Source organism: Mesoplodon mirus, assembly GCF_964341445.2.
Source record: "Mesoplodon mirus genome assembly, chromosome: 7".
Classification (NCBI taxonomy): Eukaryota; Metazoa; Chordata; class Mammalia; order Artiodactyla; family Ziphiidae; genus Mesoplodon; species Mesoplodon mirus.
In genome coordinates this window covers 83,580,687-83,598,065 of record NC_138983.1, presented here as the reverse complement: position 1 = coordinate 83,598,065, position 17,379 = coordinate 83,580,687, and the positions used below count along the sequence as shown (strand labels likewise).

General features: G+C 46.8%; 2 protein-coding genes across 2 annotated transcripts in view; both read left to right on the top strand.

Annotated features, from left to right (window-relative positions):
- Positions 1-17,379, top strand: part of LOC309807688 (forkhead-associated domain-containing protein 1-like) — a 323,120-nt gene that overhangs the window by 115,149 nt on the left and 190,592 nt on the right. The window lies entirely within an intron of this gene.
- The window catches only part of LOC309808016 (forkhead-associated domain-containing protein 1-like), a gene marked incomplete at both ends in the record, with an annotated part of 87,678 nt that continues 86,571 nt past the window's right edge, over positions 16,273-17,379 (top strand). Inside the window, one exon of the mRNA XM_082628030.1 lies at positions 16,273-16,365. Coding sequence (XP_082484156.1) covers positions 16,273-16,365 — 93 coding nt within the window. The remainder of the gene's footprint in view (positions 16,366-17,379) is intronic.

Sequence of the window (17,379 nt, the reverse complement as noted above, 5' to 3'; positions counted from 1 at the left end):
GGTAGAATAGGAGCCAGAAATAAGATTGAAGGGGAAACAGTAAGGAGATGCACATCAAATGACTAAATTCTAAGGGTAGGTTAAAAACAGACGATCTCATTGTCCTACGTCATGGAAAGCCGAATTCTCAGATGTGTACATTTTTATATGTACTTCCTTTCACTGAAACATATAAGTAAGAGGAATATGATTTTATCTCTATGGATTTCTTCAAGTCAGGGTTTCTCAGCTTTGGCACTAATGATATTTGGTGCCGGAGAGCATTTATGTGAGGGGGGCCGTCCTGTGCACTGTAGGATGTTTAGCAGCATCCCTGGCCTCTACCTGCTGGATACCAGTAACTCCTCCCTGGTGTGACAATCAAGCATGTCTGTAGACATTGTCAAAAGTCCCCTGGGAGGCAAAATATCCCTAACTGAGAGGTACAGCTTTAAGTCTACTGGGGGAAAATGCAGTATGGAGAAGTAGACTAAAAACAGTATCAGCAGGGTGGCAATTTTCATGTTTCTGAAAGGAAGGTGTTGGTAACTGCATTCAGTCACAGGACTGGAAGAATCCAATGACTAAACCATACTGTTCTATGTAATGAAAATGCTACAAAAGGGAGAGTTTTGAACAGGAATGGTGCTCGAGCTCATTTTGTCCAACTTCCTTGTACAGCGAAGGAAAACTGAGAGGCAGAGTTGTTTGTCTAAAGACCACACCAATGCAATACAAACATAGGTGGTTTCAAGTAAATACTGCGTAGTTTCCACCTGGAAAAACAAAAACACGGGAGCCAACCTGCATGAACCCCTGAGGTGGCATAGTACGAGCCTCAAACCACATAATGAGTTCAGTGGATTAAAACACATCTACACTGTTTAAATCAAAGACTCCTAATGATATTTTTTAAAACTCACTGGTCACTTTGGCAGTTGCTTCTTTGAATAATGACACATAGGAGGAAAGAACCAATCTCTTATTCTGCCTTCCCTGAACCAACTGTATTTTATGATAAACAAATAAACAAATGGTTGATGAAGGATTCTAGCTAATAATTACCAAAGGAATAACAATCAGAAAAAAATCACAACTCTGTGACCCCACAAGAAATACGGATCCAGGGAATGATCCTCAAAGGATGCTAAAACTATTAGGTAAAAAGTTGCTGGATGAGCTCCAGTGCCCATTTACAAATGAATGGATAAAACAAGGTATATACACACAAGGAAATATTATTCAGCCTTAAAAAGGAAGGAAATTCTGACACATGCTACAACATGGATGAACCTTGAGGATATTATGCTAAGTGAAAGAAGCCAGTCACTAAAAAGACAAATACCATATGATTCCACTTATATGAGGTCCCTAGCGTAGCCAGATTCATAGAAGTAGAAAAGAGATGGGTGGTTGCCAGGGGCTGGGGTAAGGGGAAAATGCAGAGTAGTTGTTTAAGGGGTACACAGTTTCGGTTTTACATGATGAAAAGTTTTTGGAGGTTGGTTAAGCAACAATGTGAATATCCTTAACGTTAGTGAACTGTATATTTTTAAATGGTTAAGATGGTAAATGTTATGTTATGTATATTTTACCATAATGAAAAATTAAAAATGTTAATTATTGGGGGAAAAAAAGCCGTTGGGGACTTTGTAATGGATGGCTCAGTCTGTTAGCATTGGACCTACCATTCAATCTCAATATCGTTAAAAACAGGATGACCAGACATTATGTGCTCACTGTGTGATGCAGGATGGATCACACAGTACCGCCTATGAAGGCTTCTGGACAACAAAAAGACTTTGATCTCCTCAGTCCTCTAGATCTAACTATTAGTTTACAGGAAACATGGGGAAAAGAGGAACAAGTTAACTGAAACCAAGAGGAAGTGATCAGCCAAATCCAGGATGTGAATATTCTCCAGGACACAAGACCCAGTTTCTCCAACAAATCAGTGGCTGGGGGATAAAAAAGGTCAGGGGCGGGGAGTTGCTGTTACAGAATTAAAGACATGTCAGAGACATAACAACCAAGTGTAATGTGTGGACATTGTCTGGATCCTGATTCTAACAAACCAACAGTAAAAAAGATATTTCTGAGAGAATCAAGGAAATGTGAGCATGGACTGAATATTAGATGATATTCAGGAATGATTATAAGTATTTTTAGCTGTGATCATGTCAAGGCGGGGATAATGTAAAGGAACAAAAAGTCCTTTCAGTTAGGATGTCTTTATGGGTGAAATGACACAACTTGCTTTAAATTAACCTAGAAAAAAACTCAGAAAGGAAGAAAAAAGAATGAGAGAACACTGGGAAAATGTTGAAGCTGGATGATGAATACATGGAGTTAATCGCAGGCTTCTCTAGTTTTGTGTGTGTTTCCAAAATCCCATAATAAAAAACAATTTTTATGTAGGCAATCTCAAAGGAACATACAGACACACAACACAAACAGAGTGAGCTACAACCAAAGCATAAGCAAATGAGGAAGCCATTTGCGTTTAGTAAGTGCAGGAAATGGGAGATTAAGCCTTGGGCCTTGCAAAGTGAGCTAACCAAGTCTAAGATGCCTGTATTAAGCTGGCACCCTCAAAGATGCTCCACACACTGGCAAGAGGAGGGCTTAAAATTTTTTTTTTTCTGGTCTTTCAGAAAGCGGAACCTATGAAAACCTGTAGTTTTCAATGTGGCTCTGGAGGGGAAAACTAATAATGGCCACAATACTGATGATGATGATGATCACCCTGAAGGTTTGTAACCACGTGGGTCTGGGGCTCAAGTTTACACTCCATGTATTCAGTGGGAAAACTCCAAGTTGAGGAAATAAATGTCAGTGTTCAGAGGTTATTAGCATCCCCGGCATCCAGCTGAAACAAACAAAAAAGACTTCCGAGAGCAAAGCAGCCAGGAATCAGACCCCTCAGGATTCCCACAGATTAAGTTCAATCAAGAATTAGATCACAGTCAAATTACTAAACATCCAAGCAATAAGTCAGTATGAGCCAGAGTAAGCAGACACAACAAACAAGATATTGAGACACCCCACCAGCCACTCCCACCCAAAGACTTCAGATGTTGGAATTATTAGATAACAGATTCTAAAATCACTATGTATTCAATATTTTTTTAAAGAAGGCTTTTAAAATGAGCAAGGAATGAGACTATCAAAATGGCCAGGCATTTGTCCTCAGGAGTTTGTGGGAGCACAGGAGAGCTATTTGACCCCTGTACATTTGCCTCTTCCATTCTGGTGGGAAAAACAGATTTCTTTACAGAATCAAATTATGCTGGCAATAAAAATTCAAGTGCTTCCAGGAGCCAGAGAGGAAATATGAGCAGTGCATTGGGCAGGCAGAACATAGGCTGTATCTAAAGAGGGAGCCTCTTCTCAGCCCCAGCAGATTGTTGATCTATATACAAGAAGAGAGTCCAGGTATTGCCAGATATTCCCATTTTCCCAAAAAAAGGCATAAATCCAGATGTCAATGATCTGTACATGTTGGCTACTGTGGTAGACATCTGGTTTTTGTCACCTAATAACAATTCACCTCTCTTCTAAAATATTATGGTGTTATGATCCCCCTTTGGGGACAACACCTTTCTCCTAGTCTCAGTCCAGTTTCTCAGAGACGCTGTTGATTCCACCTCTGGCTGCAGGGATAGGCATGTGGGTCAAGCTCAGCCAATCAGAGCAGTCTCCTGGGCCACAATAATTGGCTCAGGAATGGGCTTGTGACCCACCCAGAGAAAATGAGAAGCAGTGAGGCCATTGGGGGAAGCTTAGGAAAAAGACTCCTATCCTTCCCTATGGAATTCAAAGCTGAGAAGATGTAAGGGCTGGAGCTTCGGCCGCCTTTCTGTGACCATTATACAGAGATTCTGTCTAAGGTTGGATCCACATGGTTCAAAGAATCCCTGAGAGCTGGAGAGAGGCCAGGGCCTCATGAAATCATCTGAGCCTGAACCCAGAGGTTCCCTCTAGACTTTTCATTTTTGGTAACCAGTGAATTTGCATTCATGCTGAAGCCAATTTGAATAGGTTTCTCTGTCACTCCACAGAAAGAGGCCTCTCCCTTCAGCAACTAATTAAAAGTCTTTTAGCACGCTGGGAAAGCCAGACAAACATATCTGAGGGCTGACCATGGACCTTCAGTCTGCGGTCTCAGCACCTGACCACCCCTCTCCTTCTGTACTCCTGTCCCTAGCTTCTCTGATGACTCGTCTTCTAGCCTCCATTCCCACTGCTCCTTCCTTGGACCATCCTCTTCTCTCCCTGCTCTGCCTCCGGAAATCCTACTCTTCCTTCAGAACTCAAGTCAAATGGGTCCTTTTTTCTTAGCGCTTTTCCTGAGAACCCCACCCTAAGCCCTACCCGAGGCAGAAGAAGATACCTCTCCCTCCATCCCCAGGCCCCTCTGACAGCCCTGATGAACACTCAGCCCTTCTGCTGAGGATCCTAATTACCCAGCCACGTTCCTGTCTCGCCTGCTTCTTGACCGTGATCCAAATTCAGACGCAGATTAGAAGGGATGATATTTGAGGCTTAAGTTTCAAAAAACAATCAGCTCTTAAGAGAAGTCAGAAAACATGGTGAAAGATGAGGATTTGGGTCAGGGATTCGAAAGAACAGAACAGTTGTTCCGGGGAAAAGAGAGGGTCTATGTGGAGTGCAGTGAGGAAGGAGGAAACACTGGACATATTTAGACCAAACGAAATGATTCAGAGGAAACCTGAGAAGAAATGTCTAGAGAGGCATGAGATTGATCTGACTGGAAAGGAATACAAAAAATGTGTGACGGGAATGACCCAAAACAACAATGACAAAATGCCCAAAATAGGTGCACTGTTCCTGTGAGAAAAGAATGCAGACAGCAGCAAGACGCTGAGCAACCTCCAGAAAACAAGAGAGAAGGTGACAAAGGATGAGATCATCTCAAACCAGATAAACTAGGAGGCTTTCTATGGATTGAAAGTGTTTTTTCAAAAGCTAGGGCTCATGTTGGCTTGCCCCTGATGGAAACTCAGGGCACCGAGGCCTTCTGGAATTTTCTGTTCAACAGACAGACAGAGGGAGGGTCCCAGGAGGCCAGGCAGTGGCTAGATGTACCAAAAGAACTACCATGGGTCAAAGGACAAAACAAGCAAGGTCTCAGTTTATGAGCCTCCCCAGGCAAGCACTGTCTCGCTTTTTACTTCTAAGGACCATGGGACCTTGTCCACAGTTCCCATGCCACCTAACCTGGGACCAAGTCTTTCTTCATGTGATAAAATACCTAAGCCGGACAGTATCCAATCACAGCGGCCTTTAACCTTTGTTGGGGACATACCTGGTTGAGGTTCTGAGCCCTCTTCCCAGAAAAATGCACACAGCCTCAGACACAACAAAGTTTCCTTCCCGTTTAAGCAGCTTATACCCGCCCTGGGGCCCATCTCTTGAACAATATTTCCTAAACTCATTCACTTAATCAAAAAAACATTTATTGAGTGCCAGCTACCTGGGACCTGCCAGGTACTGCTGCCAGGTACTGCTCCGGGCACCAAGGGTACAGGGATCCGCGCCTCATGGAGTGGACCTTCCAGTTTGTATCTGAGCCCTCAAATGATCAGAATGTCTGGCGAAGCGGCCCGGGAATTCAGTGATTCTGACATGGTGCCAGAATTAGGACCTGTCGTCCCAAAGAGCCCCAGCTCAAACACCCCTTCTGTAAGGAGAGAGGGGAGGAGTGTATTGAAAGCATGTGCTCTAACTGGGAAGCTCATAGCCTGCTGAGGGAGTGTAGAGGGTACCTGCACTTTGGAAAAATGTTTGGCAGAATCTCGTAAAGCGGGACGTATGTGTGACCCAGAAATTCTACTCCTAGATATATACCCAAGAGATATGTGCACACGTGCAGACCAAAAGGCATACACAACGGCCCCCAATTATCCCTGGTGTTCACACCTCTGTGTCCCCTCCCCTTGCGAGTAGGCAGGACTGTACCTTATTTCTAATCAGTAGATGCTGCAAAGGTGATGGGCATGTCATTTCTGTGATTATGTTACAGAAGATTGTAACTTCCATCTTGCCTGGAGACTCTCTCTATGGACTCTCACTGGCTTTGATGAAGCAAGCCACCTTATGGAGAGGCCCACATGGCAAGAAACAGTGCAGATCTCTGGCTAACAGCCAGCAAGGAGGTGAGGCCCTCAGACTAACTAACAACCCTCAGGGAACTGTATCCTGCCAACCACCACATGAACTGGAAAGAGGATCCTTCCCCAGCTGAGCCTCAGATGAGACCCCAGCCCTGGCCACCTCCCTCATTGCAGCCTGGGAGAGACCCTGAGCAGAGAACCCAGCTAAGCAGTGCCCGGATTCCTGACCCACAGAAGCTGTGACATAAGTGTGTGTTTTTTGGATCCGTTAAGTTTGCCATAATTTGTTCTGCAGGAATAGATAACAGAATGTAATGCAATGCAGCAGTGAGAATGAATGAACCACAGCTACATCAGACAACGTGGTCGAACCTCACATAGTTGAGTGAAAGAAACCAGGCAGCAAATGGAATCTGTAAGATTCCATTTCCATGAAGTTCAAAACCAAGCAGAATTAATCTATGATTGGAAGTCAGACAAGCTGGAGGGGGTAACCAGAATGAGCACAGGGAGTCTTCTCGGAGGGGCGGTGGTGGGTGGTGATGTTCTGCTTCTTGTTCTGGGTTCTGGTTAGGGTGGGTTCATACACTTTGTGATAATTCTTCAAGTGTACACTTATCAGTTGTGCTCTTTTCGAGATGTATATTATATTTTGAAAACAAAACTTTACAAAAAAGAAAATATGCTGGAGTCCAACAGCTAGGGTTCGAATCTTGGACCTATCACTTACAAGATTTGTAACTGGGCAAATTACTTGACTTTTCTGAGCCCGCTTCTGTGAAATGGGTTGGGCCAAGAATTAAATAAAACAGTGCATGGCATAGCGGCTGGTACCTAACAAGCCTCAGTAAATATTAGCTAGTTTGGTTAACCTCATTCATAGTGGTTCATTGTTAATCCCCCCCCCAAAAAAGGAGTGGAGGTTGATTTGCCTGGATGCCTGGAAGTCGAATATATGGAGTTGTCTTGCACATGCCACGCCACAGAGACCAGCTGGATTCTCAGAATCCCTCTAGCAGCGATCAGGGGAGCTCAGCCTGCCTCTGACATCCACACCCAGAAATGTCCCTGGGCAACAAGCAAGATGATATGTGAGTGTTCAGAGGTCAACTTTGCTCTGGGTTGGGACTGAGATGATGCAAATCAAAGTTCTCCCCAGGATGGCCGTGATCGGGTTGAGATGGTGCTGTCCTCCCACATCATCAAGAAAACAACAAAAACAAGCAAACAGACAGACAGCAACGCGGACATTCACAGAAGGAGTCTGTGGTATCGGGCACAGTTTACTACTTCACACATATTAACCCATTTGGTCTTTACAGTCAATGCTGTTATTACCTCCATTTTACAGGTGAGAGAAGTGAGGTACAGACAGAATAAAACAAACAAACAAACGAAACCAGGCCGATCAGAGGAGGGATCAGCACCCTTCATCTGCAGCTTCCAAACAGAACATACAGACTGACCTCCCTGGCAAAGCTTTTTTTCTGTTTTTTTTTTTGTTTGTTTGTTTGTTTTAGAGAGAGTGGTTTTTTGGTTTTGTTTTAATTTTTAAATTTTATTTATTTATTTATTTTTGGCTGTGTTGGGTCTTCGTTTCTGTGCGAGGGCTTTCTCCAGGTGTGGCAAGCGGGGGTCACTCTTCATCGCGGTGCACAGGCCTCTCACTATCGTGGCCTCTCTTGTTGCAGAGCACAAGCTCCAGACGTGCAGGCTCAGTAGCTGTGGCTCACGGGCCTAGTTGCTCCGCGGCATGTGGGATCCTCCCAGACAAGGGCTCGAACCCACGTCCCCTGCATTGGCAGGCAGATTCTCAACCACTGTGCCACCAGGGAAGCCCCCTGGCAGAGCTCTGATTTGCAAGAGATGAACATCCCAACCAGCCTTGTCTCCATCTGAGAAAACACCTGGGTGACTTCTCATTTTCTGACAGGGGAAGGGGGTGAGCATGGCCGCAGAAGGCCTCAGTGACCAGCTGTGATTTTGTGGTTTGAATTTATTTTTGTGAACCTGTGTGTGTGTGTGTGTGTGTGTGTGTGTATAAAAACCTGCATTTCCTTAGCCCATAGCGTCAGGTTATGAATGGACTGTGGAGCCTCCACTGGCCCTTTGCTCTCCCATCTGTCACCTCCTCAACAGCTTAGCTACTTCCTTATCTTTGAGCGCTCTTTCTCTCTTTTACTCTCCCTTTCTCCTTTTCCAGCTCTTTCTCTGGCTCTCTCTTACCCCTTAAAGGCTGGGCAATCTCCCTACCTCTTCCAGGCAGGAGGCCAGCATTCATTTCTTGTTGGAATGCAGGTGACAACAAGCATATCTGGGGAGGGGTCACAGTGGATGGGCTCTCCCAGTCAAGGACAGCCCAGGGAAGGTAACTGTGGCCCAATGAGATTTTATGGGGCAGAGGTCCTGCAGGAAAGAAGCCCAGTGGGTGGCAGGAGAGGTCCCTGGCAAGCCCCAGCTACCCCCTCCTGGCCTCAGTTCCCTCCCTCTCTTGCTGCAGGCACTGCCAAAACTTCAGGACAGCCAGAAGCCCAGATTGTTCAGGGCTGAGGGAAAGCAGGTGGTGAGCATGGGTGTCTCGTGGCTGTGACACCTGTCACCTGTGGTCCCCGGGGAAAATACCGTCCCATCACAGTCACCTAGATTGAAATCCTTTTCTGGCTGTGTCACCTTGGTCACATACCTCCATGTCTCTTGAGCCTTATTTTCCTGTTCAAGTGGGAGTGATGTGATAGAAATAATACCCATCACGACATTTTTGAGTGCTTCTGTGCAGAGCTCCCTGTTCCAGGTGTTTCACACACACCTACTGCCCCAGGTTATGCTGAGGATTAAATGAGATGATCCACAGGAAAGACTGTGATAGTGCCCTGAGGGTGGAAAGCCCAGAGTTAACATTACTCGCTCCAGTATTATGAGGACAGCTGGGAATGACAAAGCTGGGACCTGGACCCAGGCCTTTCAGACACCAGCATCCTGATGTTGATGGAGATACAGTATAACCTTGGTAGCCACCCAGAGCTCAATAAGATTGATTGATTACAGGCATCACCAAGGAGCCCATATAAACTAGAAATCTCTTTTTTTTTTTGGCCATGCCTTGTGGCTTGCGGGATCTTAATTTCCCCACCAGGGATTGAACCCGGGCCATGGCAGTGAAAGCACCAAGTCCTAACCAGTGGACCGCCAGGGAATTCCCCAGGTGCAGTATTTTGAACACCCCATCATCGCAAAGTACAACTCTCACTCAGCCCAGGACATGCTATGATAAAGCCATGAGTTATTGGGGTATTTTAGTTTCTGTTTTTGAAATTTAAGTGGATGACATGGAACTGGGTTTTAAGACTTTCACACACCCTTTGAGATGACTGTGGCATCCTGTGGGGAGCGGCAGGATCCAATCAAGATTTGGCAATTTCTGCTCCAGTGAGCCTGAATGTCAGCTTTGTTCTGCGTTTAGTATTTCCTCATCGAGAGATGGACTAATGGCAACATATGCTCTCCCAAGCCTATCAGGGGGCCAAGGGCGGCTCCGGCTCCAGGCTGGCCTGGATGGGCTCCGTAGGGTCTGGCTGGCAATGAGCAGGGTTGCGTTCTGTGCTCATGTTGATGACATTGAAGACAAGCATGGAGATGGGGGTGGGGCTGGCGAGGGCCAAGGCTACAGAAGCCTAGGTCCTGGGGTAAGGACAGTTCAGCTCAGCAGCTCAAGAGTAGGAGGCAAGGCTGTGGGCGGGTGGCAAGGGCTGCCCCTGTTCATTCACTCATTCGTTCATTCAGGCACTGTTCTAGGTACTGGTGATACAGTAGTGAACAAAAGAGAAAAAAAAATCCCTGCCCTCATGGAGGTTAAGTTGGGGGGCAGGGGGGAGTTGGGAGTGGGGAGACTGACAACAAATAAGAGAAGGAAACTAAATAAATAGCATGTTAGAGGAGTGGTAAGATGAAGGGAAGAGCAATAGAGTGAGGTGTTTGTTTTGTTATTCATGTTTTTTGGGGGGTGTCTTTTGTTTTGTTTTGTTTTTTTGGGTGGCATCATGGGGCTTGCAGGATCGACCAGGGATCGAACCGGGCAGTGAAAGCACCGAGTCCTAAACACTGGACCGCCAGGGAATTCCAAGACCCTTTTAAATAGGGTGATATTTGAGTAAAAATCTGAAGGAGCTGAAGGAGATCCCTGGGGGAAGTGCCTGGTAGGGAGAAGAAACAGTAACTGCAAAGGCCCTGAGGCAGAAATGTGCCTGGAGAGTTGAGCCTGACCCTCTCTGTTCCTCTGAAGTTACCACTCAGGGCCCCGGCCTCTGTGGTCACTCCTCATACATTCCTAAGGTCTTTCTGGTCGAATGGAACTAACCCAGGCAGAACCTTCCAGGCTGACTGAGGGCCTGGAAGAGATTTCTAGGGACAAGTGCTGGGGGGGCTCTGCGATTCAACTGCAGGGTTGAAAAAGTCCTGAGGTTTTGTCAAGCTTTTAACAAATGCACAAGGAATTTGCAAGAATGCAACAAATTCATTCCTGGACCATGCTCCAGAGCTGCCTAATCAGAATCTCTGAGGTCTGTGCCAGGGAATGTGCATTTCTAAGAGCCTCTAAGCATGTGGGAGCATCTTTACCATATATTCCATCCCATATCGATTTCCATGATTTTTCTCTCTTATATCTTCTTCTAATTGACTAGAGTGGAGTCTGCCATCTTTCATCTTTCTCAGATGAATATTTTGAGTTTGTCTTGGGGCACCTTGTCCGTCATTTCCTGCCAGGGAAATGAGGCATTCTGTAGCTAGTCAGCAGGGCTGTTCTGCTCCCAGACAGAAGGGGCTGATTTGAAAAAGGTGACATGGGGTGAGGGGAGATAGTTGGCATTTGCATGTCTTCTCCACACGCTCCATCCCCCCAGCCCCGTGCCCATGGGGAGTGCGGGGGGGTTTCTTAAGGATCTGATCCAGGTCAACACTGGGGCCACCGTCTGACCTTGTAGGGACTCAGGTGATGTTTGTAGAAGTAAAGAACACATGAATGAATAAACGCGAGTTTTGACAGGGAAGGACAGGAACAGTAAGGCTGTGGGCTTGTAAATACCCTTTTCCTAGCACGTGGGAGAATCTTCCATTCTTTCAGAAGTGTTCCACCCCACCCATCTCCCATCTCCACCCCCACCCCTAGAAGTGATGGTCCCCCCCAGCTTACTCTGTTTTCTCCTCCACAACAGAGAGAACTAGAGTTTCGGGTGGGACGGGGGGTACTAACCTCCAAGCTTCTCGTGGCTCAGCTCCATTACCCTCCCACGCCTGACCACCCCCTCCTCAACGCACCGAACCTAGAGCTAAGGTCAGTAGGAAGGATTCTCGAGTCTGCTCCTTCCCCGCTGTAAGACTTGGAGCTACTTCTGTGAACACTGAGCCTGTTTCCCCATCCTGGAAACGGGGCTGGGGACCTCTAGGGGGCAGGTCGGGGAGGGCTCGCAGCGCTGCAGCGGGCTGTAATTGGCCGGGTGCTCCCAGCGCACCTCCCCCTCATCCTTGGGCGCCGCGCACGCCACGCCCCTCCCCAGCTCGGCCGTCATAATGGCGTTGCCGTGGCGACGTTTGTAAAAAGGCCGGGCGGGCGCGCGGGCTGCGGGCCTTCGCCCAGAGACTCCGCGGGAGGGCGGCAGAGCGGAGGTCAGGGCTCTCGGCGGAGGACGAGGCGTGGGCTTCTTCCTCTGGCCAGGTGAGAGCGGCGCGCGAGGAGGCGGCGGGCGGAAATCTGGGCCGGAGGAGGCCAGCCCTGCGAGGTCAAGGGTGTTGGGGTAGGCAGGGGACCCGGCGCCAGCCGAGTCTGAACTCTCTGATCCAGGCTCGGGTCGCCAGGAGCACCCCAGAAAAGGTGCCCCAACACCAGCCGTTCCTTCCTAAGTGCAGCCCCTACCTCGCCCCCCAAGGGAGGCGGCACGGAGCTTTAAGCCTCTCCTGGGCACCAGCTCTTGGATGTCCTGTGGGTATAGCTGGGATTAAGAGAGGAACCCCTGTTTCCCATGATTTATGGACAACACCCACCCAATGGTCAGAGACACACACACACACACACCCGCCCCTTACCTGAACTCCCCTTCTTTAAGGAACTTTGAGGCCACTGTAAACCTCAAAAGAAAGTTTGCTCCTATAGCCCAATTCTGAGCCATCCAAAGTGGTCGGGGGAATGCAGATGACTGAAGCCCTTTTGCTCTTTCCTGTGGATGGTGCTCCATGGCACTGAGTAAGAACGAATTCACAGAGCTCCACACATTCAAATTACTTTGACAGTGTTTTCATGCAAGGAAGTGATGCACAGGGCAAAATGAAGGTGGAGAAATATTGTCCAATCCAAAAGCTAAAGAGATAGAATTTAGGTTTTCCAAGGAGTCATCTAAGCTAGATATTGACAGGAAAAATGAAAGGTAGTTACTATCAAAGCTTCCTAGCCAGCTGGCTGTACTGACTTGCTTTGAGGTGTCCTTTGTATTTTCATTCACTCAGCAAGTGTTTCCCAAGCACCTACTATATGTCAGGTTCTGCCCCCCCGCCGCCCCCTGCCCTGGAGAAGGGGTAATGCACAGAACTGGCAGGAACTGCAAAGGGTCTGACATTTGACCCTGTTTGAAAGTTAGTAAGTTAGCCTGCCCAGCTTATAGTTCCTGGCAGAAGACAAGAGACTCCTGGGCCAGAAACAAAGAACTTGATTACTCACAGCACAGCTGACATAAAAGGCAGCAGAGCTGCATATGCACATTGGTTCCTGTTGCCCTGAAAGTCCCTCGGGCTGGTACAGAGCAGCCAGTGTGGATGCTGTGCGCACAGTGGGTCTGTGTCCCAGGTAAGGAACTCCAAACTCAGGAAACTGCAATCTTTGAAAGGGGCTGCTAGCAAACCTGCCCAACTTTTGCCCCAGAAGGAGCCGTTATCTTTATTAGAAACATTACCTCTATCCTCCCAGGCTGTTTGCCATACAAGCATCCTCAGAAAGTGAGTGCAGGACAAAATCTTTCAATGCCTTTGCTCTGAAGATGGGTACAAACACAAAATACCCATGAAGAATCACTTCTGAACAAAATGAACACAGTCCTGGTTTTCCAGGAACATATATGTTAGTGAAAGAGAAACCAACAGCAAGCATAACTAAAGAAAGGAACAAGAACATGTCAGAGAATGATAAGTACAAGGAAGGAAACACAGCAGGGGAAAACTAGCAGGGGAATAACATGACTGAGGGTGCCTTTAGCCAGAGTGGTCAGTCAGGTGGTTGCCCCGAGGGGGGACGTCTGAGCAGAGAGAAGACCCCAGCCTTGGGGATGTCTGGGGTGAGAGCTAAAAAACAAATATGCACATGATCCAAGTTTAAGTTTTCGATTAGTGGCGTTTCCTGTGGTTTTCCTGCAGAAGAGACATTTCTTGGAAGTTTCCATTTTAGCTTAATTAGACTTGAATGTGTTGCGTGCTAACATGGTCCTCTGCAATTGAAGATTAATAACTGAAGGCAGCAGAGCATGGTTCTTTGGGAAGAGGAAATGTCTTTTCCCCTGTATACATGACAGCGAACTTAATCAAATGTATTTCTCATTATCTGAAAGCATCAATATTTGTGGGACATCCACAGGCCTCAAAGTTTACAAATATAAACTATCCTGCTTATTTTTATTTCTCTTACCCCCAGGTAGGGTCTCGTCTTCCTTTCAGAGGATAGAATGCTGGTTTCAAGGACTTTCTTTTACTACATGTGCCAAGTGTCAGCAGACAGTGCAATTCCCCCACCCCTACTCTGCCCCACCAGCAGCAATGGAGGTTTGTACACTGATTACATGCAAAGGCTCAGAGTTGTCACACACTTACTATTGTGTGACCTTAACTTCTCTGAGTCTCAGTTTCCTCATTTGTAAAGCGGGACAATACTGACACCTGCCTCGCAGGGTGGTTCTGAGGATGAAAAGAGGCCATGTGTGTAAAAGGATAGCCCAGTGCCTGGCACTTAGTAGGGATTCAGTGATGGAATGATGATGGAGATGTTGATGGAAAGCAGAGCCAGACCGGAGACCCTCTACGGTCAGACCTAGATGATTTTTGTTTTTATCCACAGTCTAACAACTTCACACTTCAGTGACCTTTCAGTTGAAAAGAGACTTTGGGGACTTTCTTGGTGGCTCAGCGGTTAAGAATCTGCCTGCCAATGCAGGGGACACGGGTTCGAGCCCTGGTCCAGGAAGATCCCACATGCCTCGGAGCAACTAAGCCAGTGCACCACAACTGAGCCTGCACTCTAGAGCCCGCGAGCCACAACTAGGGCCCGTGTGCCGCAACTACTGAGCCCACGTGCTGCAACTACTGAAGCCTGCACACCTAGAGCCCATGCTCCACAACAGGAGAAGCCACCGCAGTGAGAAGCCTGCGCACCGTGAGGAAGAGTAGCCTCCGCTCGCCGCAACTAGAGAAAGCCCGCATGCAGCAACGAAGACCCAACAGAGCCAAAAAAAAAAAAAGGAAAAAAAAGAAAAGAGACTATGTTTGACATGGCACTGAGATGGATCAGAATTCCAATATCATGTGAATTATCATCAACATCTTGGAACCAGCTGAAGTCACTGAAATTTTTATGTTTTAAAAAACATGTATATATGGGCTTCCCTGGTGGCACAGTGGTTGAGAGTCTGCCTGCCGATGCAGGGGACACGGGTTCATGCCCCGGTCTTGGAGGATCCCACATGCCGCGGAGCGGCTGGGCCCGTAAGCCATGGCCTCTGAGCCTGTGCATCCGGAGCCTGTGCTCTGCAACGGGAGAGGCCACAACAGTGAGAGGCCCGCGTACCGCTAAAAAATAATAATAATAATAAATAAATAAATATAAAAAAAATAAAAAACATGTATAGGGCTTCCCTGGTGGCGCAGTGGTTGAGAATCTGCCTTCTAATACAGGGGACATGGGTTCGAGCCCTGGTCTGGGAAGATCCTATGTGCCGCGGAGCAACTAGGCCCGTGAGCCACAACTACTGAGCCTGCGTATCTGGAGCCTGTGCTCCACAACATGAGACGCCGTGATAGTGAGAGGCCCGTGCACTGCGATGAAGAGTGGCCCCCACTTGCCACAACTAGAGAAAGCCCTCGCACAGAAACGAAGACCCAACACAGCCAAAAATAAATAAATAAAATTTAAAAACATGTATAGGATTTACTTTGAAATGCATTAAAATATAAAATGTATAGATGGGTAGATATGTGATAAAGCAAATAGAACAAAATGTTGATTGTAGAATCTGGGTGGTGGTTCTATAGAAGTTCACCATCCACTTCTTTCAACTTTTCTGTGTGTTTGACATTTTCATAATAAAATGCCAGCAAAAGATACGTACAGAGTCTTGACCGTACAGCCAAGCTATAATCTTGATATTTTGTCTTTGGAAATCATTTTTTTTTCAACCTAAATATATGAAGGAATGCGGTGACTTAAAAAGAAAGTATCTTCTAGTGCCCATTTCCTCGATGACTGACTCTTCCACACTTTAAGAAGCTCTGTAGAAGTTGGGGTTTCTTGAGTCAAAGTTCAGAAGCCCAAGATTAATAACAGTCACAATCACAGTAGGACAAATGGGTGTTTAGTGTAGCAATCACCATTCTAGATGCTTCACATTTAATCCTCACAAAACTCTTTGGGATACAGAGTATTATTAGCCCCATTTTACAGATGAGGAAACAGAGGCATAGAGAGAGAATAAGGAACTCACCCAGAGTCACAGAGCTAGTAAGTGGTGGGTTAGTAACACTGAGTATTTGATTCTGTCAGATAACTAACCCCAAACTAAGCTTAATGGGAGGTGGAGAGCAGTTATCAGTGGAATTCAGATTTGTTTGGGTTTGTTTTTTTTTTGCTATTGCTTGTTTGTGCTCTGAGTTACATAAAGGATGTCCTCTTGTGATCAGAAGCAAGCTCATCTATGCCGGCTATCACTGTTAAAAGGACAGTCTTAAAAATGTGCAGAATTATCATTGTGATCATTGTTAAATCCAGCTATCCACTCCTACCTCTGCTGACTTCTCCTGTGGACATTATGGTGTATTCCATTCATTCTAAATATGACATTGAATAATTAGAGGACTGTATTTTTCTAACAAAATTATTTTCTGAAAACCTTTTATAGGGAAAGCAGAGAATATGAAAGCCTATCTAAAGAGTGCAGAAGGCTATTTTGTCCTGAATAAAAGCACTACGATTGGAAGGCATGAAAATTCAGACCTTGTTTTAGAGGTAAGACCTCTTCCTAGCCAGTCCCCGACCCTCCCTACCCCTCACACCACCAAAAGTCCTTACTGTTCTGTGGACTCCAGTCTCTTGTAAAGCACAGCCTCTGGCTAACAGTCCCAGCCTTCCTCGGTGTGCCACCAATAACCAATCCCGGCATGTGCTGGGTCTCCCTGGCACATGTGGTAAGAATGAGCACAGTGCAAAGTGTGATGGGCCCTGTGTCCTTTGCTGACTATGTCTGCAGTGTCCCACCCTGATGGCGTGGTTTGGAAGGTGGGCTTAGAGCTGATGCTTGACCTTCACCTGCTCCGCGTCTGGCAGCCACGGCCACCTGAAGGGCCCAGCTTGAGCAATGGCCTCTCGCCCTTTCCAGAGCTTCTGGAGACTATGGGCCCCTCAGAGCCCTCCCGTGCCCCCGTACCTCCAAGTAGTAAATCAGGGTAAGCCCTGGGCATGGCCTCAGTGCTCTCTCACTTAATTTCATTCCATTCTCTGAATTAGCTGTGGCTTGGTCCACAGTCCCAGCTCATTGACAGCCAAGGAAGTTGGAAGAAATTGTAAGTAAGGAATTATAAAAACAGTGGCTTTGAGGGCTTCCCTGGTGGCGCAGTGATTGAGAGTCCGCCTGCCGATGCAGGGGACACGGGTTCGTGCCCCGATCCCGGAAGATCCCACATGCCGCGGAGCGGCTGGGCCCGCGAGCCATGGCCGCGGAGCCTGTGTGTCCGGAGCCTGTGCTCCTCAACGGGAGAGGCCACAGCAGTGAGAGGCCCGCGTACAGCAAAAAAAAAAAAAAAAAAACAAAAAAAAAAACACAGTGGCTTTGAGCCTTTTAACATTTTGAAAGGGATTAAAATATTGAAGCAGAAAGAGAAATGCAATGGAATCCCTTTAGGACTGTGAAAGGCAGACCACTCTCAGACTTCACTCAACAGATTTTTTTAAACTTTATTTTGAAATAATTATAGATGCACAAATGGTAGAGAGAATGGCACGAAGCATGTGTGGAGTCCTGTG